At 40.5% G+C, this 23,808-nt stretch overlaps 1 protein-coding gene across 4 annotated transcripts in view; it reads left to right on the top strand.

Annotated features, from left to right (window-relative positions):
- Positions 1-23,808, top strand: part of robo1 (roundabout, axon guidance receptor, homolog 1 (Drosophila)) — a 212,346-nt gene that overhangs the window by 60,027 nt on the left and 128,511 nt on the right. For 2 of the 4 annotated variants that reach the window (XM_069161300.1, XM_069161294.1), the window contains exon 3: positions 14,310-14,399. The exons of the other annotated variants lie outside the window; for them this stretch is intronic. In XM_069161300.1, the coding sequence (XP_069017401.1) occupies positions 14,310-14,399 (90 nt within the window). The remainder of the gene's footprint in view (positions 1-14,309; positions 14,400-23,808) is intronic. 4 annotated transcript variants of the gene reach the window in all.

Genomic DNA, 23,808 nt, shown 5'->3' with positions numbered 1-23,808 from the left:
CTTTGTACAATCTTACACAACCAGTCACAGTATTAAGTTTAATTTATTTATACATCATTATTTATTCAAGAGTCACAGTCTTTTTGTTCTCACTGAAAAGAGTAAAACAACCTTGTATGCTTTGAATTATGACAAAAATTGAAACTTTTTTAGGAGAGAAGTGAAAAAACAGGTGGACACTGTGATCAGACGTGGGCCATAAATATGAGGCTCCGACAAGCGTGGGCCAGACTGAAAGCACAGGGATCCGGGATTTTGAGGATATGCAGGGTCAAAGGTCATTAAGTGCTGAGGCCGGTCTTTAGAGGTTAAAAATCAAATGGTACCACTCCTTGATGTTTTATTCCTCCTCTTCCACGCCACTTTCATTTCAGCCTTTTATAGTCAATTGTTTGCACACACAAAAGCGCTGGTTTCCACATCTGGATATGAGACATATGAAATGTCAAATAAAATGGGGAGAAAAAAAACAAAACATGGTTCCACTCATTTGTATTGAGCTTTTGTCTTGACACCTATTACTTTGATGCCATTCCCCGAGTAGACATTCTGGGCATCTATGTCAGCTTCCACACTGAGAAACTGTATCACATTGCGATCATATTTGCATAATAGAATTAGAGCAAATTCATAAACAATTGAAACTATGGATCGTGTATATGATGTTTTGTAGGCGGCAGCTGTTTCATTTATTAATTTGTCCAGATTGGCTGCTAATCAAAAGAATAATGGACCTAACAGAAGTTAGGACTTACAAATTGGTTAGGGTCATAATGAGGTGTTCTTGAGGTGAGAAAGCTGTTTGAATATTGAGTGTCACTGATATTGTACATCCTAAAAATTTGAAGTTAAAAAGTTTTGGTAGCTGATAAGTCATGTTTTATTAAAACAAAACTTTTGCACAAACAATTTTACATTGAAATATAACTTTTTATTTATACGTTATCTTCTAAATGTCTTATATGCTGCTTCATGTGGTACCAAATCAGAGCAGATGTAGCTAAGTTTAAATAAGTAAAGAACAGAAGATACAAATAATATGTTGAATTTACTGTATACTGTGGTATGCACACAGGCCTGACACTTTATTTGTTATTCAGGCTGGTACTCCCAGAGACCGGCAGCAGTGGCAAAGATAATATAAAACAAGACCAATACTGTATAAAAAACAGATACAAAATAACAAGATGTGACAGGGACAGCCAGCAATGAAGTGCAGCTGTACAATAAATAGATAAAAGGCGGCAGTAGCTGCTTCTGCAAAATCAGTAATTCATGGTAATTCAGAACTTCACAGTGTAAAATCAATATTGCACTCTTGTCAGGTGTGCGTGTGTGTGTGTGTGTGGATTGGGTCTGGCTTTTTTCTGAGAAGAACCACCTCTGCTGGGCTTTCTTCACCACACCCTCCTGTTTGGTGATGCTGGTAATTCTGGGTGGTTGTCCACTCTTAAGGAACCAAATGTGTGCAGGAGAATGTGAATCTTTCGTGATGTTATACCTACTTAGTAAAGCTTTTCATTCGAAATTGATAGGAAGGCTGCTAATACCATATACGGTGAGGACGAACATAGTTATAACTACTCCCTCACCAGAACAACAGCGTTAAGGTCTGCAGTGCATAGAAATAGAAAACAAAAGAGAAAAACGATGAAGAAAACAGGGAAAAAGTTCAAATGGGGGTGAATCAAGGGGAACGGATTTTAAAATGAGGGCAGACGCTATGTGTTTGCCCTCCTGGTGGTGCAAAAAGTAATCTTAAAGTTAATTAAGGGGTCACTTCCTGCTGTTGTTTAAGAGAAATACCGGAGACTGCAGATTTCTGCAAACACATCAAATATTCACGTTTGACAGAATGAGTTCAATTTTAAAAGTATCACGTGTCGACTCTTTCATTACCATTTTTGCTGATGAGACACCCTTACCTTTGGTTTTCTACAATACATACTGAGACATAAATACACATATAGTAGACAGGCAGTCTGTCTGTCCAATACAGCAGCAAAGTCTACTGTGCAACCACAGCAAAGACAGGACAAACTGTTTTCCGTCCCAGACTAAAATGTGCTGTGGCCTCTGTTTTCCCTTCACTGATGAAGTGGTAATTATAGGAGAGGCCTCACACCTCCGGTGAGCAGCACAAATGTACTCTCAAGTCACTCTCTGGTTATGCCTGTCTCGAATACATTTAGGTTGCCTTTTTGACCAACTTGGAGGTTTATGAGCTACACTGGCAGTAATGGGCTTTGGTGCTGGTGTTCACATAGGGTTTAAGATGTTAACATACAGCAATTACACACAAGTTTCTTTTAAAAACCCATTAGCATCAGAACTTAGCATCTAGCCGTAAAGAAAAATTTTCATTTCATTTGACTGATTTTGTTTTTTTGTAGAACCTCTTCAAGCAACACTGAATGGACAACAATTTATTTCCTCCCACCAAATAACTATTCCATTTCTGCTGTCTGTGTGGCTGCCAGAGAGGCAGACACGCACCAGTGTGAGCCCAATCCAGCTGTGAAAGTGGTTGGTCGTCCGCGGCGGGAGAGGGTCTGTGCATCAGCATCCCTTCATCGCTGACACAGCATTCACACACATCATTTCCTCGCAACAATCCCCAGCTCTGTCTCACAGCATCAGCACTGTCATGATGGAAAACCATTCCTCAGACGCTGGGTAACTGTGGGCTCGTGTTTTGCATCTATGTGGAGACATTCAAGCCATGTGTTTTCACAACACAGACAAAAAGGAGATTTTTCTCAAGCGGCATCACAGACGGAAAACCGAATCCAAGGCTGAGTGTAGGTTAAATCCCTGTTGTTGTATTGAACTTCATTATCACCGTATGTAGTAATATCTCATATACCTGCAGTTATTTCATCTCCATCAAGCATTTAGCTTTTATGCTTCCAGCATTTTTAATGATTCTACATTACTGGATAAATCAAATATTGATGTCTTGGTGTAATATCATCGCTGGACTCTGTGAGGCCAAGATAGCATTATATTACCGACTTTTTGTGCAGTGTGAAGAATGTAACAATAGAGAATCACCCCCAACCTGTTAGTGAGAGTCCCGCTGTGGCAGCGACACTAATTGGCACTAATGAAACTGGCAGAGGATCCCCACACCATAAAAACGAAAATGAACCTCTCTTATTACTTTGCTAATTGGAAATCTGGAACAAGACAAGATCGGTATTCTTATACTGGATAGTATTTTTGTTTCTTTATTTCAAAAAGACCTCGGGGGGGGTTAATGATGACTAGCATACATTATATCATTCGGCCATTGAATTTCTGTTCCTCTCACAGTGAGTAACATTAAAACTTTGCTGTATGTTTTACAGACTTAGGATATAGTTGGATGGAAGTGAAAGAGAACAGAAATAGTCCCAAACCACATGAAGGCACTATTGGACATATTACCACCAGATGTCTGACACCATGCGAGTCCTTCCCCCCTCTGTAGCCCTCTTGAATGTAACAAAAGTGTTGTTGGTGTCTTTCATGATTTACATGCAATCATGCAAAAAAAAAAAAAAAATCCCAGACAGTTAGATTAGGCTTTGTATTGTGTGAAACCACCTTTTACATTCTCAACATTCAAGGACAGAAAGCCTAGTTTCTTTCTTTGGAATAAAAACGTGGTTTTTTTATGTGTAGCTTAACACTAGCAGATGGTAATGTAATACACTGCCTGTAGCACATCACTGTAATCTATCTGCAATGCAGAAAGTCACCTGCCACTAATAAATTTGGCTGATTTTGTGTGGTGAAGGGGTGACAGAAGGGAGGGCTGTGTGCCTTGACAGGAGGTGTGGAGAGTTGCACTTTGTCCTTTGTTGCATTTCTTGCCTTTTCTGGATTTACGATGTGCTTTCTCACAGCCTCTGGCCCCAGGGTGCCTCGGCACTCCCATGTGTCATGTGACACCGCAGCTTTATAGCCAGAGAAAAACCATCAGAAACAATGTCTGAGAAGCCGCTTGCAGGGAATATTTAACAATGACTATTAGCTTTTCTTAAAGTTCATCAAAGACAATGTTGAATTTCCCTGTCTTTCTGGGGACCGTGATATTTAGGGTGAAGCAAGACAACAAACAAAACTCCATATGAGGCCAGTCTTGATGTAATTTCCATATAAATTGTAGCTGATATCCAACCATTTCCATATATTCACTTGCATTAGACACATTTCATTTACAAGCCAGATGTTATATTACCCGATATTGATGATGATGATGATATTAAAAGACATATAAAGGAAGAGGTTAATAGATATGTTTAGAGAAATATATCATTGAGATCTAACTGCGTAAATCCGTCTGACGGGATTTTGTACTGAAATGATTAATGCCGAATGCGTAATAAAATATCATGAATTGTTTTACAGCCTATAATTATGTCGTCATCTGAACACCCCCGTGGCAGGATATCAGGTGGGGACTAGCTTTGATTTAATGAGGTGCCAGTTTGAAGAATTTCATGGAAGGATATTTTTTAAAGGTGTATTTGAGGTCAAATTGTCAGCAGCCATATGTTGCTCAATATTAGTTATTTTCTTACTTGTGGGGCGTGATTTGTTGATATCTTTGTCTGAAATCCTCTGGACATTTTTAAAGAATTTTACTTGATGGCTTTACGAGTGTTTCTTTGGATTCCATTGGGAAATGTACGACTTAACGGGTCAGAGAAGGCAGACAGTGAGTTCACACGTTATAAATCTTGATCCAGCCTTCATCCATAAGAATTCTTACTCAAAACTTGCCTTAGGTGAGAGACACTACATTTCCTTCATCCTTGGCCTCCGTTTCATTTGACAACCTAATGAATTTCATCTCTATACGTTTTAACACATCATTTGTCTTTCTTATGGCACAACACGATTATTCTGACAATGCCCAAGGCCTTTTTGTAACTACAGTCAGGACCACGAATGGGTTTAATCTGAGCTGGCTTCCCAGTGATGTCTCCTACATTCTTTTCTAGTGACTTAGTGGTTGTTTGAAACACTAATCTCTGGGTTTTCTGGACTAAAAATGACATCACAAATGTCCAAGACTGTTTAACACACTTGACAAGTGCCTGGGTTTCTTGATCCAGTGTAACGTAGACCAAAATCAAAGCCATACCACAGGCTTGTGTTCCCAGCTCTAAACTCATGGAACTTCAACAACAAACAAAAATGAGATTTTTCATGTTAACCTGCACATTTGGATCATCTTTACAGTTCCCTTGTGGTATCACCAACTATTTTACAAATCTGTGAACAAAAACAGAGAGATCCTGACACAGCCTCTGCTACTGAAGCCGGCAGTATCGATCCGGCTGTCCACGGAGATTGTTAGTTTCAGGAGTGTTGAGAAACTGTCTGCATGCCTGCAGCATCCTCACCACACATCTTCTCAGGGCCTCATTTTGATCTTTTCTAATCACAAGTAGACATATTGAGAGCATAAATTGGTTTATCGGCACTCTGTCATTGGACTGTGAATGGTTAGTGCGTGCTCCAGTAAATTAGCATACACATGTTTCTCCCTGACAAGCACCAGTCCGTGGTGGAATGAGAGTGTTTGTGTAGACAGAGGCAGCGAGTGGCTGGGAGAGCGAGATAGTGCCTGCTGTTTGTTCAGTTTGCTTGACTTCAGATCAGATGTTGACTGAACTGTGACACGTGCAGCCACAGAAAAATGAACAGAATCATTACCTTGAAGTTATTACGAAACCGCTACGTGCAAAAGGATTTGCACCTCAAAGTACATGTAAGAAAGTGTAGTGTCACAAAGGTGCTGGTGTGGCTGTATAGTTCATTTAGGTGCATAAAAGTGCCTGTCATAACAATAGTCACATCTATGTGGATTAAATTTAGAGCAGAGCCTGTGTGATGTAAACATAGCTTCAATGTACAAAATTCCTACCTCATATTGTCTTGCTTCTTTTTTTAACTATCAATGTTTTCATTGGTGTATTTTTTCCAGTAGTTTGGTTGCCCCTGCTTTTATTCAATCATCAAATGCTTTATGCTGTATATTGCACGCATACAAGTTGGACATGTGTTAAATATACATAGAGATACTTGAGCCCTCTCCAAAAAATACATACAAAGAGCCTGGAGGAAAAAAAAAAATTCCAATATATACACTGCAAGTATAATTTTTCCCACCAGCTGCTCTATTGTCTATTGTTTTGTTTTTTTTAAAGTATAGGTCAGGAAAAGGCGTAATGTGAAGAAATAATTGCATGTCAGTGGAGCAATTCAGCAAAAGATCGTCAAACCAAAATGCATTTGCTCATTTGTTTTGTCCATAACACAGCTTGAGAGAAGAAAGAGATATTATTGGTGTGTTAAGTGTAAACTGAAAGCCGGGTGTCATAACATCAAAGGCTGACAAGGTTATACATCACCGGTGGATCTTTTCTTCTCTTTGGATCTTTAATTAAAAAGTTACAGAATTCCCCTTGACTCACGTTAACGGCACAAGCAGCCTGAGGGCATTTACCAGGCACGGAGGGCACAGGTGAAATGGGAATGATAAACAACCTTTAAGTCTTTGAATTTTAGTCACCAATTTGACATGCTAATCAGGATGGTTACATGTTAGATACACAACAAAGTCATGGAGTCACATGTCAAGCATTATGGTCACATCTTCTAATTGAAACCAGATCTCATTGAAACGTGAAAACTGCAGAAATTTTCCTTGTGCCTGCAAAGCCTCGACTTCGTCAACGGAGCAGCTCCAGAAAATGTAGCTGGGAGGGATGACAGATTAGAGGGCTTGCTTTTTTGGTCTCTAGGTTTGGGGAAAGAATTGTTCACATTAACATATTGATGGAATTTTTCAGAGATTATACCAAAAACATATGTGAATTGAGTTTGAGGGCTCTTTCTCTCCTTGTGTGTGTGTGTGTGTGTGTGTGTGTGTGTGTGTGTGTGTGTGTGTGTTTGTTTTTCGAGCACGTGTGCCTGATTAAGCGAATCAAAGTGCAGGGAAAGGTAGCATCATTGTAGCTTGCCATTAATTTGCCGCAGCCTTGAAATGAGGTCTAAATTATCTGCTCCACTACCGTCTGAACTCATTTTCTGGAGACATAAGCCTCAAGTTTCTCTTATAGATTGCTTTTTATCTCCTGTCGTTTTTGTAGACTACTTTAGGGTGGTGAAAAAAGGATGATTAATTGTTTAAAAGATATATGACAAGCTGTAACTGCCATTACTCACGCAAATCACCCCCACATGCAGAGAAATCTCCTGGTGTTCGAGTAGAGTGCAGTTGCAAGAAGCAGATATTACTGTGAGAAGAAGGGCACTCGTCTGTCGGCTGTGGTGCAGTGGATTTTGACGAGCCTCTTCGGAGTCATGACCTCCAACTACAGACGGCAGAACAGACGAATACATAACAAGCATTCAGACGCTGTTCACCTTGGTTTACAGCACTTTCAAATCTTGAAAGATCTTATTTTTCTCACCTAAAAGAAGCCTCTTACTCCATCTCTCTCTGCTCTCTGTCCTCCAGTCTTGTCTCTTTCTGGCTAGAAAAACTCTTCCACTGTCACAGAGATGGACGCCTGGGCTTTTGGCAGCTTGGAGTGTATGCTTGCCTCAGCTCCGCCGGGATTTCAGAGCAAGTTCAGACTCCTCATCGGCTTTGAACTGATTTGACTTTCGTGTTGTTGAACAAACCTTAGATGCAAAGTTTCAAGAGAGGAGTTACGTAATGTAAAGGTGTGGAAATAAGATATCCAGAGAAAGTGTTTCACAAAGCTCCTTCCTTCAATTTAACATGCTTACCAGGGATAAACCTGCCCTGAAAGCAGCTGTGGCAGAACAACTAACTCTCTGTGACTCTGCTTGGCACTCGGAGAATGCACAGTTCAGTCAAATGACCATGTAATATTTAACACCCTTCAAGCCAATCACTACTATTTGTCCTGGAGCTGTCTCTGTTTTTCTTTTTGTGGTTGGCTGCTGATGCCCTCCAAGCAAGTCAGTCAGTAAAGGAATTAGCAGATATTTCTTCTTTGACATTTTGCACTAACAACAATCAACCGAATCAGGCATTCAGATATGAGTCACATTCCAGCTCTGAGGATTGACGTACATGTATTTACTGTTGGTTTTGTAACCAACGAGACCGAGCGTGTGACAAGATACAATACACACAACTGCAGTGTAGCTGTCAACAGCATTAGCCTGTGTGCATCCATTCACTCACAATCTGGCATGTCAAATCCAAATAGTTATCTGTTTGTCATTGCTCTGATGTTTCCTCCAGCTGGAGCAACGAAGCTGTGACTGTTAAAAACATCAGAGGGCTTTGTGGAAAATATCTGCAAACTAAGTTGATGTTAACATTCGCTGAACATTTGCTTTTCATCGAAGTTCACCCACGGGGCCTAATATAATCCTAGTTATAGCAGTTTGTTGCTGTCATCATGGCCAGCATTTTGACTAGCTGTTGAAAATGTAATAGCAGTGTGATAATTTAAAAGTGGGTCTTGGACATAATCAAATCCTCCCTTTCTTTATCATCTTTTCATGATTCTGTTCAGTAAAACACACATGAATTACGGAAAAACACATAAAATGAGTCTAGAATTGTCCAGTATGGACGTCATACTTATACAACGTACTTATGACGTACTAATAGGCCAGTCTTTATGTTTTAACTGGCTCATAAATTGTACAGTAATAGATGAGGGTATAGGAAACTATCATGCAAACATAAAAATGACTTCTTTTTTTTTATAGCCTGTGTGTGCGCAGAGCTTGGCAGTGTGACCAGAATTATATATACAGTAAAGATATAAATCATCATGTAAATTTTTTCCTTCTTGTGGGATTCATAAAAAAGTACACAACTCTGGCCAAGCAGTGATTTCATGTTTGGAGTTTAAGGTATTATTAATTAGCTATTAATGTACTTTACAATGTTTATGGCGGTAGTTTCATACATGATGAATGCTGAGAGCCATTCGGTCTGCAGAGCTCATGCCAAGTGTGTATGAGTGGAAGTCATTTGCTTTCATTTCTCACGACAGCTGTTGTACAAGCTTGTGATTTGTGACTTGGCTTTTTAAACTGTGAATCTAGCTTTTTATTGCCTTTAAACAGTAGTTTGCCATTTTTGTGAAATACACTTACTTTTGTTAGATGAGAAAACTGATCAAATTTCGATGTCTTTAAGGTTTGCAGGCATGTTGTTTTAGCTCAACAAAATGATGGGGAAATAGTCTGGCTTTTTACAAAGGTAATATAATCTGCCTACCAGCACCTCTTAAATTTACAAATGAATATGCTTGTACATGGGTGGAGAGGAGAGTGAAACCTGTGCTCATTGGAAATGTAGTCATTTTTTATACATTCTCTGACCTTCCACTGACACAGAGATGTTGTTCCATATTAATAACACCATGCTCTGTGCTTCCCTGTCAGCTTGCTCTCATTGGCTTTTTCAGGTCTCTGCTCAGTATTCCCTCGTTGTTCCTTTCACACTCGAGATTTCCAGGTCCTAAATATCAAAAACATTTTTATGATTCAAAATAGAGAAGTCTTGTCGGTCGGTAATATTAGGATTATGACCATAAACCCCTCCACCACAGGACCATTTGGATCTGAATCGCATCAGCAATTGTCAGGAGGGGTGAATCGGACCCAAAATCGGCCCAATTATCCTCTAGTGTGGCGCCCTCCTTATATCTCATTTGTTTCATCTCTACGAAAACCATTGTGTAAAAATGACAATTTGTCACTTGACTGTAAATTATGCACTACCTCTCGGCTATCGGTGGAGTTCTGAAAATCACTGTTAAATTAGAGAGCAATAGTAGGCAGATATTGCTGCCTTTGTGTGAAGCTAACTGTCTGCTAACCCGGGCTACTTACTTAAAATACATGCGATTGACATGAGAGCGACATCAATACAGTTATGGTGTGTAATAACTTTCCGCCACTGGTCTTTCTTCTTATCACAACAACAACTAGTCAGAAGATGCCTCCATATGCTAGCATTACTTATTGATAATTGAGTTGTTGTTGTTTTTTACAGACAGAAACACATTTTACATACTCACATACAGATTATTTCAATCTGAAAGGCGAGTGCAGCTCTAAAGGCTCAAGATTTATTTATTTTAAGAGTTTCAGACATAAACATCTTCTCCACTTTGACTTTGTACTTTTTTTGGTCTCTAGCAATTTGTGTTCACGGTGTACTATCTCAAGGCCTGATTAAAACTCAATTAGTCATGCAGAAAACAAGAAAAGTGTAATCAAAATGGAAATGAGTGTAATGTCGCTGAGGAGACAGGTGTAGCAGACAGACTAGCTTCTGCTGAAAGAGGCTTTTTGAAAGAGCCTTTTAGCACTTTTTCCTTCCTTTGTCTGTCTTTAAAAATGGTGAAGACTATTGAATCCAGCTAAAAACATGAAGATGCTCCTAAGATGGTGATGTGCGTTTGATTCTCAGGAACAAAGACCTCATTTGAATGTTCAGCTTTGAGGATAAAAGCGACAAATAAGAGGAATTACATCATGTTGGCTGTGCCTCATAATTACCATTCTTGTTCATATTTTCTTTCTGTCATCAGACAAAAAGTAAACATGTTAGCGGGGAACATTTTCCAAGAAACCAATTTAATAATTGAAACTGCTTGGGATCTTTTTCGGAAAGATGCTGCCTCTCTGATGCGCCTTTGTGAAGGAACTTGTCCTACAGCAAATCATCAGTCAGTCCTGTTAACAAGCCCCAGAGTCCAAACTCCCCAAACTCATCATTTTAGCCCATCCATCACTTCCACAGGCTGCTAGGGCCGGAGAGCTGCTGCCAATACTTGACAACATAACAATGAGACAACAGCTACCCTCCCCGGCTTCTTTATTCTCATCTATTAAGAGCTCCCAGCATTTGTCAAACTCAACAACTTTAACGACAAGGGAAATGAGTTGGACATTAGGTTTTTGTCATGTCAGGTCGTAGGGGGGTTAAGGTGCTGTTTGGGTCCACATAACCGCAGTTTTGCAAACAAACATTCAAGTCTAATATGGGTTAGAGTCGACCTCATGATTTATGAAAACAGAATGAAAACAGAGCCAAAAGCCTGCATGGCGCCCTGTGAATCAGTCCATGACAGAGAAAAAAGGGCACGCTCTAATGTTTTGGGAGGACTCGGGGGGCCACGACCTGGAGTCTGGGGACCGTAGGAATATTAAGGAAGGGGGGCAAGGCGGGGCAGGCCTGCCTTTGTATTTTTCGGTAAGTAGTCAGTTATCTGCACATGTGCCACATTAATTAGCCAGCAGGGGATCTGGTGTTGGCTGCAGTGTGAAGGCTAAAAGAGAATAGTAAGGGAACATTGAAGTCCTGGTTCTATCCTGATGTCCCACGGGCAGCTGGGTACGCCACCTGTTAATGAACTCTGAAGTGGTCTCTAATTGGACCTCTGACTGTGGACCACCCAGAGAATCAGACAGAGGAAGACTCCACATGAAGACATAAAGGTCACACAGCAGACAAAGCTTGAGGGCACAACAGATCAAATCCTTTTTGTCAGGAATTTTAACTTCATAGTAATATTTGTTTTAATAAAATATTAGTTTTGATGAGGACTCAACAATTTATTAATGCGTTGACAAAATGATCATAACTCAAAGGCCATTTACTATATTTTTTATGAGTCATCACAGTAGATGAAGGCTGCCTCCATGAAAACTGACCAAATGTCATCCACAGATGAAAAAAGGGATGTGGTTGAAAGCTCTGGAATAGATAATAGGTAATAAGTTGTCATTGTCTAAAGATTCTGGAAATGTCTAATGTTTCATATGATTAATGGTTTCTTCAAGGTTTGCGAAAATTCTGCTTCCACTCAAGATAAAAACAAAAATCATTTAAACACTCATTGGAGTAGATACAAAAAAAAAAATCTCACAAAAGGTGGAAGCAACACAAATATGTCAGAATATATTGTCAGAATAGTGGCAAGTTCAGGTTATTATTATTCATTTCCAGTGTCAAGAAACTTTCATGCTCAATTTATAGCCTTACATATTTCTGCATCATATTGCTGTTGTAGTTTTTTTTTAAGTGGGCTATGTTCAGTCAGTCAGTGTATTAGACTATTATCTTAACACAGGAGTATTTGTTGTACATGGTTGTTAGTGGTAGTATGTACACTGTTTGCAGGAATAAAAAAAATATTTGTATTTAGGTACTTGTTCCAGCCTATGATTGCTGTCAGTGCCAAAATGCTTTTTTTTGTCTGAATAAACCATAGACTGTATATAGAAGTGGACATAGCTTCCGGGTCTGAAAAATGATGCAGGAGCAGAAGTGCCTTAAACTGCAATACCACCGAGGGCTGCTAGAGGTTGGCTCCAAAAAGCCTCCGCCTCCATAGACTCCCATTCAACTAGTCTCATAAAATTCAAAGTCAATACATTTTTTTCACTAGTTATTTTGATGTTGTTAGCTGAAGTCCTGTTAGTTTTCTGTCGGTCAATCTGAAAATAATTCCATAATTAATTAGAAAATAAGCCTAAAAAAAAAAAACCGTGTTTTTGGGGGAGTGTCTGTTTGATTGACAGGCCCGTGGTGAAGTCAGTTTGCGGCTATCTGTGGGAGGGACATAGTAGCGTCGGGGGGTGAAATCAGATCGAGTCAGATCCACAACTCGCTCCTCCCCAGCTCGCCCAAATATGGTCACTTCTGACTCCAAACTCCTCCGAACTAGCAAACTGCCGCCGGCCAATATCTGAACTTCAGGCTTCATAACGGCCATGAAAAAACAAATGAGTGACGTCACTGTCGGTTACAGCTGGTTGGTTGGAAACAAGTGAAATCACTACATACTGAACATGTGTGTCGGGCTGGTGTCATGCTATGAGTGTCAGACAGAACATCAGGTCTGCTGTTGATGTCTTTGTTGCTTCATGTCAGGCACATGATCATCTCATGTGTCCTGTGTATCACCACACGTCATTCATGTGCATGATTCTGAGTAACCAACATGGGGGTTTTCTGTGCGACTCAGAGCCTCTGCTGTCCTGTAGTGTGGTCAGTCAAATGCTGCTGTGTCAGATAATAAGTTTGGCTCAGCGTGAAGCCCTTTTCCTGTCACATTAATTGCAACACTACAGGCACAGTCAGGCGGCATGATCGCTGCATTTCCAATGTCTTCTTTGTGTTTACATTTATTCATGTGTTCAGTGCTGTTGTAAAATGTGATTTCAGGTCTACACTAAATGTCTGGATAGATCTTACTGTCAATTTTCTATTGGTGGGAGGGGCAGATTAAATGATGGGTCACCTTCTGCTTCACACTCTGCTGATCTAAAGTACTCTCCAATGAACGATTCTGTCTACCCGTCCGCTATTTATCTGAAGTGATGCCAGATCTCATTGAGGAAACAGATACTTCCGACAGACTGCAACTCACTCAGCTAAAGGGGCTGGATGATTAAGATTCCTCTTCTCCCCACCCCAGCCGCCCGGCCCAAATTAACCCCCTGTCAGTGACATACAAAGAGAATGGGCATGGCTGAGTCTGATTTATTTCACCAAGAGTCATCATAAGGACACAGTTGGCCTCCTGTCTCCCCTATAAGCGATATACACCCCGGCCCTCTTGGCCTTTCTTTTTCTCTCCTCCCCCGCCAACTGCCCCGCCCTCACACCGCCTGTCGCACACACTCAACCTGTCACTCCAAAGAAGACACAAGCACAAAGACGATCCCGAATCAAAAGGAACTGATTAGCAATTAATGGGGCATCATTGTATTTGCATCAGGACTGTGTGTCCAGTGTGTGTGTGTGCATACAGAGTGGCGCTGTCAATCATGCAGAGTGGGTGACCCGGCCCTCCCTCCTCTGTCCTGCCCATGTGCTCTTTTAGGGGTGCAGCTACTTATCGCTATTGATATGGTCGAGATGACTCTGCTTTACTCCCACACAATCGTATTCAAGCCCAACACAGGACAGCAGAGCGACCTCCTGCTGAGCCCAGAGAAAAACTGAAGATTGCATCAACACACCAATTTGATGGATCTATACCCATTGACTGCTTGACACTTCCAAAACTATCCTTTGACTCGTCCAAGGCACATACATCGGATTGTTTGGTTGTTTACTGTGATGTGGGTGTTTGGACTCCTCCGCCGGAGTTCACGAGGATGGACCCCGGCGCTTCTCAGCGTGTTTGCTGTCTTCCTGTGTCAAGGATGCAGAGGGCAGGAGGTTTGGACCATAGGTGTGGAAAGCAGGCTGAATGCTTCTAGTTTCTCAGTCCCTGTGGTGTTATTGTTGACAGAGACGGGAGTCGCTCAGGATGCTGCCAGCGAAGGGGCAACACCAGCTCCTACCTCCGAGCGTGAGGATGACAACTCTTTGGGCTACACAGGTACTGCTGCTTCATTTCCCATGATGCTTACACACTCCTTGCATTTCTTTGTGACTTCATTTAAGTGTTTGACACTAGAAGGCTGTGTTCACATTCATGTGCTGAAGGGGGAAAGTGTCTCACTATGCTCACCTTCAATCTGATTTTTTTGACATCACGTGTTGAGGTCAATTATGGTCCCATGTACAGCTTAAGTAGATGAGGGCTTTTTAGTAAAGTAGGAAACATCCTGTGCCCAGGCATAAATGTTTGAAATAACAAATATGTTTGCATATTCATCGTTATGGACATTTTAGTTGCAAACAGAGTATTTTTATACATTTCATACGCGTGCCACTGTTAAATTGATCCACAATGAAGAGATGAACAGTAGATCAAACTCGTTCCCTATCACAGGATATAAATATACATTTCTTTAAATCTTCAGGATAATTTTTTTTATATGAAATCAGAAAGCTTGTGTTGTCTGCCACAGCAAATCCAATTTATATAAACCCTTATTAAGAATAGCAGTCGACGGGATTACAAAATACATTCAAGGAGACTAGTTGTTTAGATTTTTCAATCAGAAGCTGTGAAGTCTTTTGAAAGAATAAATATTAGTGTGTGACACCACCTTTTACGTGTGTATTAATGGCAAATGTGGAGTATTTGCTTCATGATCTCCATGTTGTGGCTGTTGCCAAAGTTTCTCAGTTTGTGTTTTGAAAGAGGAGAATTGTGGGAAAATGAGGCACAAAAATAACACTCATTTGTTGTAGCCGGTATCTCCACAGACAACAGAGCTCTGTGGGGAAATGAAGAGCCGGAAATGGGGTCCTCACCTGAGGGACTAACTCACTCACAAAGGAGTCAGGTCTGGAGAAAATTACTGATGACGCATGTGTTCTGGTTGCTGTTTTTTTGGGGCTCTTTCCCCAGAGTGAATGGAAAAGTGTTCACAGTGTGCAGTCGCAGCGAGGAGACCTACCTCACTAGGTGATTTACTGGACCTCACACAGCTTCAGGAACACTAGAAACGAAAAAGGAAATCCAAATGAACTGCCAAAACCTTTATGAGGTAGCTGCATCACTCTGTGCGGTAGGTTGGCAGCTCAAAATTTTATTTTGTTTGAGATTCAGAAAATAACTGTACAATTATCAGGAGCATCATGCTGCGACCTTCATCAGTAATGCCAAGACAATTCATACATTTAAACCCAAACGTCCATTAGTACAGGCATGTTTCAATTTAATCTGAGTTATCATATTAGTTGTTGGTTTTTAAACAACTTTGCAGGCTTTGGTTTAAAGCGTAAAATCATGTCATATCTGCCTCACTGCATTTGTGTTCAACTTTAGAGAGATAAATCTGCCTGGTGGACAGTGCCAGGAGTTCATGTTTAATCTGGCCATTTAATCCCATCTGTGCATGAAAATGAAGGAAATCGATCTGCCTCAGTCAGTGAATTGGAAATTAGACTAATGTGCTCTAATACCTCCGCCTGCCCCTGATAGAACAAAGTGGGCGGCTGCCAAAGAATCCATTTTCAAGGAGCGTGACTCGCCGGACGGAACGTGAGGATAATCTTGACAGCTGCCAATTAGAGCCAAAGTGAAACGAAGACAATAAAGAATCTTTGAGGTGCCTGCTTGTTTTTGTAGTGTGATCTCAGTGACCTTCATGGGGAAGGAGGTTCATTGATTTATCAATAAGTTTCACTGATTATCCGATCACACTCTCTACTTGACATTTAGGGAAATGGTAAAGGGAGTGGTATGTCCTTGTCATTCATGACCTGTTGTAGCATATCTGAAATAAATGCCAATGCCATTGCTGCTTTATCCTGACCTTTACTTATTATAAAACTACAAACAGCTGGCGCAGTTCTGGCAATGGCATGCTAATGTCTTGCATGGCAGTCACCTGGGACTAATACAGCCTACTGTGAATTTTATAAGGGACCACATGCTGACCTGAAGTTTGCAATACATTAAAATTGTTTTTTATTGGTCCCCCAAGACATTGACTCTCAGCCAGCTTTAAATTGTTTCCTGATATCAAAGAGCTTTGCACAGAACTACACATTCATAATAAATGAGACTGACCTGTGTGAAGCCAGTGGACTAGAGAGGCACACTAAAACTCTCGCATTCACACTTTGCAAGCTACTGCTCGGCAGGCAGACACACAGAGAGGAGACGGGTCTTTGGTTCTTCTGCCTCGACATGAAAGGCTGAGCGTTACTTCAGAGAGCACATCGGCACTCATATCCTGCCCCTCCACTGACAGCTACCATTGCGTTTGTCACAGATCACAAAGGACGGCAACTTCAGAGAGCTGCTCTGTTTTGTCAGGTTAAGGAATACAAAAATAGGGAGAAAGAGACAGAACTGAAGGTTTCCACGCTGTCACCACTTATTGGCTACAGAATAAAGGTGTCCATATAGCCGTATTACCACATTTTATCTTCTCTCAAAGCAGTCGTCCCTGAACATCAACATCAAACCATTCAGCCCGCTGATGGATGGGCAGACAGGTGATGTGAGAACAAAATCTAATTGAGAGCTGTGTCGGCACTCAGGTTTATATTGCTGAACAATCACAAAGATTTGATAGATAGAATATAAAATGTCCATCAGCACACACACAGTGCAATACAGGCTCATATTCCACATTTTCTGTGTGACAAAGGTGAAGACAGGATATAAATTATTAGACACTGCATTCAGTTTTGAATTCATCACACAAATACTGTATTCTACACGTTACAGCTGCCGTTTGATGTAGGGGTATTTATCTTACCTGACAGAGGGTAACTGCAAATACCTTAAAAACACCTGCAAGACTAGTGCATATACAGTACCATGGTAATTTGATGCACAGATTGATTGGAGGAACTGCCAGGCCAGAAAAATAATTAGTATACACTGTAAGGTATTTCTCCTTAGTCCTACTAAAGGTGATCTTCCTCCTTCCTGCAAACATTAAATATAAAACCCCCTTTGTTTCAAAATGTCAAACATCCAAGCATGGTACCGTTTCTCTTTAAAAATACAGACCCAGTTGAGCTTGACCTCTACTATAGTTACAACACTTACCATCACTGAACTATGAATTTAAAGTGAAGTGTGACACAATTCTGTCAGCTAACATTTTGTCATGACTCATTTTAACTCATTGAAACTTACTGAACTTATTGCACAAGTGTATTATGACAATAGAGGCCAAAACACGCTGTAAAATAACTGTCTACAAGTCTTCAGTGGGCAGCAAAATAAATAATTTGAAATATTAGCCTATTTCACATGGAACTGCTTGTTGCTTGTTCGATGAATACACCCTTTACTATTTACATCAAATTTACATGAAGTTTTGTCTTAACACTTCAAATGAAAACTGTGACACTGCCATTGTATTTAAGAGGAATACAACTTTGTGAGCTTTGCACACTTTGACAACTAGTTGTATATGAGCTCATACGGTTAATACAAAACAAAAAAACAGAACAGAAAAGGCTTCCTCTTTTTTTAGCAGAACAAGTTGCTGCTCACATTCCAAACTATACAGGAGCTTGATTTAATTATGCAATAAGAAATTACACCATTACCTAACTGTAGTCTGAACAGGCCATGAGTGTAGCTTCAGAATGGGGTTGCTGCTCACTGATTGTCTTCATGGCCTCAGTAGGTGGAGATAGTGTGTCTGTTTTCTTCTTCTTGATGTGGAGGTGGAGGGGGCTCTCTGTCTGGATACATGACACTGACAGCTTTACCGTGACAGAGATGGAGTGCTCTGCTCTCTATTCATCCTCTGGTCTTATTACCGAGCTCTTGCACTGGCCTTGAGTCCCCACCCTGAAAACCAATTTCCTTGACAGTGTTACCCTCATCCTCATATATTACCGAGGAGTCACCACAGCATCGTCGTGTCACATCGCCGTGACACCCGTTTATGTTCATCAGTCTTAGTAACCTGAAAATCGTGATCCTGGAAGCAAAGAGAGTGGTACATACTCAGCGAGCCGCACTCTTACACATTATACCCAGTACAGCAACATCACTCATTGCCTACCACTGCAACAATAGAGACAGATCCCTGGCCATGCCTGGAGGAGTGATTCACTTGAGATATAATTAGTTATAACCGTGCACTAATGCCCTACATGCAGCTTCCCCACAGCCTCTGAGCTGCTGAGGCCGGTAAAGGTTTTTTGTTCCCCATCCAATCTCTTTTCATCTCCCTGATCTGCTTGGCTTAGTTTAGCTCTGGCCAAGGAAATGGGTCTATTAGCAATTCTTGTCAGGATAGCAAGTGGGGTAATGTGGTCAAGAGGCACTGGAGCGGGGGGTTAGATTTGAGATGGGAGTTAGCACGAGTGTACCGGGGTCGAAAGCACAAAGACTGTGAGGTGAGAATTAAATTAGAATATTCAGATTCGTGTTTCTAGTGTCCTCATGATAATTGGGAAGAAGATTGGATAGGGTTTTGGTAAGTGCTAACAATCATCTGCTCTTGTCCCATCAAACACACTTGATTTCCCAGTGAAAGGATAATATGTGTTTTCTTAGGATGTAAATGGGTCAAATTCTTGGCCATCTCAATGGGGAGTGAAGGAAATGGTTTGGCTCATCAAATTTTACAGTAGATGGTGGTTCACACAGCTTCTATAACAATGATTTTGTATTCACAGTTTTACATATATGGCTATATAACCCTTATTTTCTGTTACTCCCAAACAGTACAGACAAGTCTGCACTGAAAAGATGAGAAATATATTCCTTTCAGATAGGACATCAGATTCAGGATGCTTCAATATATTACTGGTAAATTATATCAAGAATAAATCTCTGCAATTATGTAGTTTTTCAGCGTAGTGGTCACACTAGGTATTGTATGTTTCCAGCCTGGTATCACGGCAAAGCGTGTAATACAACAGTCAGTCCACAAGAGGATACCGTGGCAGTGTCGCGTTTTGCCTCATCTAGGCTTGAAAAGTTTGCATATGTATTACAAAGGTCCAACAGCGAGGTCATGTGACAAAATATAAAGTATGATAAAGTCTGTATAGAGAAGAAGTCGGGGTGGTTGAATGGAACAAGCAGGACTTTTACGCACATGGCCAGTGTGTTCGAGTTTGTGAGAGAAAAAAGTGGATTTCTTTAAGTTATAACGTAACATATTTAACTTAAATTGTGTACACAAAGTAAACTACGTAACGTTAAAATGACTTTTTTCAACCTAAAACACGATCTTTCCTGAAACCTCACCAAGTGGTTTGTGTCCAAACCTAAGGCACTGTACTTTTTACACTTGAGCAAGGCAAAATGGGAAACAGAGGTATCCTGTAGTGGACTCATGGTTGTATTACATGCTTTGGCATGATATTGTGTGGCATAGTGGCCATACACAGTCTTTACAACAGAGACACGTGGAAAATAAACTCAAACAGAACAAACAGAATGACTCTTTCCAAAGTCAGAATTTGATCCATATAGCTCAAAAGAGTTCTGTAAGTCTAGAAGACCTATGTTAGTAAAATACTCTCGTGAGCAGGGACTCATGAAGTCAACAGGCTCAACCACATGATATGATGAATGATTGTGGTTGCTGTATTGAAATGTTGCAGGATTTCTTGTCAGATCGATATGGCAAACTACCTTGGAAAATGTTGTATTAACTGAGTAGAACTATGTTAAAAGCAACTACGTCATGCTCCATCACATACAGCACAGTGTAACAGTAAAATTGTTAGCGACGAGCCTGATATTATATATTAAGCTGTACTGCAGTTTGGATATCATGGAGAGTTTTTCATTCAAACCAAACTATTGTCAAACTTTAGCTCAAACTTTATCAGCCAAAGATCATGTTTTCTAATCTCTTCAAGTGTTAAAGTTCTCTAACTTCTGCTTCCTAGTCTTCTGACTGCTCTGTATTGACTGATATTTGAACCTATACATATAAGAACTTATACAAGTCATTTATTATAGTTGCTGGTAACACTTTTGGAGCCACTGTATGTCCCTTGTAAATCCCAATTTAGTTTTAAAGGACATTTTCAAAACATAGTATTTGCTATTATTTCTGGCAAAACACTTTATGTTAATTTCCAGGGCTGCCTCATTGACAACCCAGCGTACTCTCCCTTGTAGGAATCACTGTAATAACTGTCAGCCCTGACTGACAACGTGATGACCTGTAAAGTCATTGCTGGTTTTATTAGTAGTGATATGATTCATGCATAGTTATGTTGCACAAGCAGTTCAGCTGGAGCCAGTATTAAGGCTGTTTCTCTGAGAGTCGGTGTGAGCTGTAGGGGGCTGTGGAGACTCAACAGTGTGACAGTGTCTCAGCAGGATTCAGCGTCTGTATGTGAGAGAGGAGAATATCATGGGGGGGGGGGGGGTAAATCTGAGCAGCACCTGCTCCCTCGGCTCTAGCGCGTGGTGTGAGGTCAGCAGCACCAGATATCCCATCGATCATATTTATTACATTCATCACAGCGGCCGTTTGTTTTGGCAGCTGATCGCACCATGGTAAGAAAAAGAAAGAATAGGCTTTTTATTTGAGAGACGGGGAATACTTTTAGCATGAGCTGTGTCTTTGAATTTTTCTCTCCTCGAGGTCTTCGGAGGGAGATCAGTCACTGATGTTGACTCTAAAGCCTTGATTGAAACCACAACTACTGAAGAATGATATTCTAAGTACCACTTTGGAAAGTTTCTGGGAGAAATATCTTGCAGGAAAAAAAAAATGAACATCGGGTTTGCAGTTGAGGTTTGTCTAGAATACTAAAAAAAAAAACTATTCGAGCTTTTACTACTTTGATTTATTTTTAGTAATGTAAAAGGAAAATGTAAAAAAACAACAAAATAATTAGTTGAGTTAGCAATGTGTATCTTACAAAAAAACTGCAGAAAGTAGTTTTATTTGGACACTAACTTGCTTTTTTGCCCCAGTAGCGGTGTGTCTCTGGAGAAGTCAGTGTTGTTCTGTAGGTTGGTCAGTCTGGAAGTATTTCTCATTGCGACTAAGTGAACTGCTGGATAGATGCCATTTAATTATTTATAGACATTCTTGGTTAAAGAGGATGAATACGACGTTAGCTTCCACTGACTTTATATTCAGCACCACCCTGACTTTGTCGTTTTGAGTGTGTAAACGACTATTAGATTGATTGTCATGATTTTTGGTCCATACATTCATCAGGATGAACTGTCATGATTGTTGATTCACTGACTGCAAAACTAAAGAATTTCCCATCAGCTTTAGTTGTCTTGTGTTTAGTGTTAATTAGCACACGTTAGTATGCTGACATCCTAAACTACAAACTGCTATCTGCCAAACGTCAACAGGTTAGGATTGATATACTGTCAGATTTAGCTTGAAGCCACACTGTGCCTGTAAGTGCAGCCTCAGAGAGCTGCTAGTGTGTGTGTGTGTGTGTGTGTGTGGGGGGGGGGGGGGGGGGGGGGGGGGGGGGGGGTAATGTCTTCATATTGTTCTCCAATCTGCTGTAGTCTCAAAATACAAAATGGGTTTTTGATGAAAAGAGAACTGCCTGGAAGTGGAGAAATTGAGCAATTGGTCTGAACACAAACATCAAATTGTGAATATCTGATTGTCTTTAATGACACTTTTTCCTCTTTTGTCCCTTGTTGCCACATCAGTAGGTCAATCATATAGAACACTTATGACAATATCCTGAATGAATAATTTTGAGTTGTTTCACTCTCAGTACTGTCACTGGTGTATAGTAAACAAATGACTGGAACTTTTTTTAAACATTAACAAGTAAAGCTCACATATACTGTATAATGCATTTGCAATGTTGAACTTGTTTATAATGACAATATTTAACCAGGAAATGACGGCCTGTGGTTCCACCTCAGTAGAAGTCCATGTGACAGGTCATCATTGTAAATGAGAATTGGTTCTCAATTGATATTACCTGGTTAAATAAAGGTCAAATAAATAAATAAATAAATGTGTTGCTCTGATTGGGCTCTGCTCTTGGTCAGGATCTCATCTTGAATCTCGCTGCCATGTGATTGGCTGAGGTCCAGCAGCGATAAGAACAAAAGAATCTCTTGGCTCAGATACCCTGAGCCCCGCTGTCAGTCATTAAAGCTCCCCTGTCTCTAAACTAATTAAACCAATTAAGCATGAAACACAATGCTGCTTGATTCTTCCATTGTGCGTTTCTATGAGGGAAAGAGTGAGGCTTGGGTCACTTAACAAGATGCATTCAATTAAAAGAATGTCATATCATTATTTCAGATTTTGTCTCCATGTTTGACGAGTGCAGTCATGTATAAAACCAATTGGAATACTTTAGCACTGAATGTTGAATTATTGTTCATAATAAACTTTACATTTTCCATAAGTGATGTTATTTCTTAGGAGATTTTGAGCGAGAATTTCAACAGAAGCAACTAATGAATATTTTTCTGACAACAGAAGTGGAGAACACTCATGCTAACTTCCTAAACGTCTGTTGCTGCACATATTCCAACGTCTGACTGTATTTTGATGTTGCTGCCAGGATGTTACGTGATAGCTGGGTTATTTTAATCAGCCTCCACAGGCCATGTCGAGGCTGACGCTAAACAGATGCTAATGTGGGGCCCATTAAAAGACACAGGGAAAGAGGGATTCAGTATGCGCAGGCAAGCGGAAAAGCAACAGCCTGTTTATCGCCTCATCCTGCTTTGTGCTGCAAACCTCGTTGCGGCATCCTGCTAAGCTCCCCCTCTTTCTTTTTCCTCAGTGCCCCCCTACCCCAAACACACACACACACACACATTTCTTGCAGCAGCGTCATGCATGGGGGCATTCCCTGAACAGGAACAGATTTGTTTGGTTCACTGTCATTTTCTTTCACTGAATCCCTGTCTATTTTTTTTGTTTTTTGTATCACGCCTGAAAGCTGAACAGAGTGGCTATAGTGAGCAGAAGAAGAATGCTCTCACTCTTCTATTTATGTTTTGTCACTCACTGCTTTGCATCTCACTTGCTTTTTATCACCTCTTCCTTTCTCTCCTCTTTGGCATACTCTCTTTACAACAGTGACAAAAACATTCTTCATCTTATCAGGCATTTAAAAGACTTTTTGGCTTGTTTCTCGGGTTCATCTGAGTGGGTTAACTGTATTTATTCTGGTATAGAGCCCAGAGCGATGCATTCTTGGGCTCTCGTGCAGAGCTGAAGGGCCAGAGTAATCATCCACAGTGGACAGGCAGCGTGAAATGGCCTGACAGTTGCTGAGATTTCTGTCATAGATGTTCCAGAAATATGACAAGACTGCACTTAGTGCTTGCTGAAATGTGTCAAGATCTAAATATGGTTGGTTTTAGTCTTACAGCAGCTACAGCTATCTTTTGAATTCAAGTCAGTCTTTTGGTCCATGGCTTTGTGTGAGGCTAA

The sequence above is a fragment of the Embiotoca jacksoni genome, unplaced genomic scaffold (assembly GCF_022577435.1).
Source record: "Embiotoca jacksoni isolate LCO1_2020_lvr unplaced genomic scaffold, fEmbJac1.0.p SCAF_28, whole genome shotgun sequence".
Lineage (NCBI taxonomy): Eukaryota > Metazoa > Chordata > Actinopteri > Embiotocidae > Embiotoca > Embiotoca jacksoni.
Note: the sequence above shows the minus strand (reverse complement) of the source record. Positions and strands in the feature narration are given on the sequence as shown.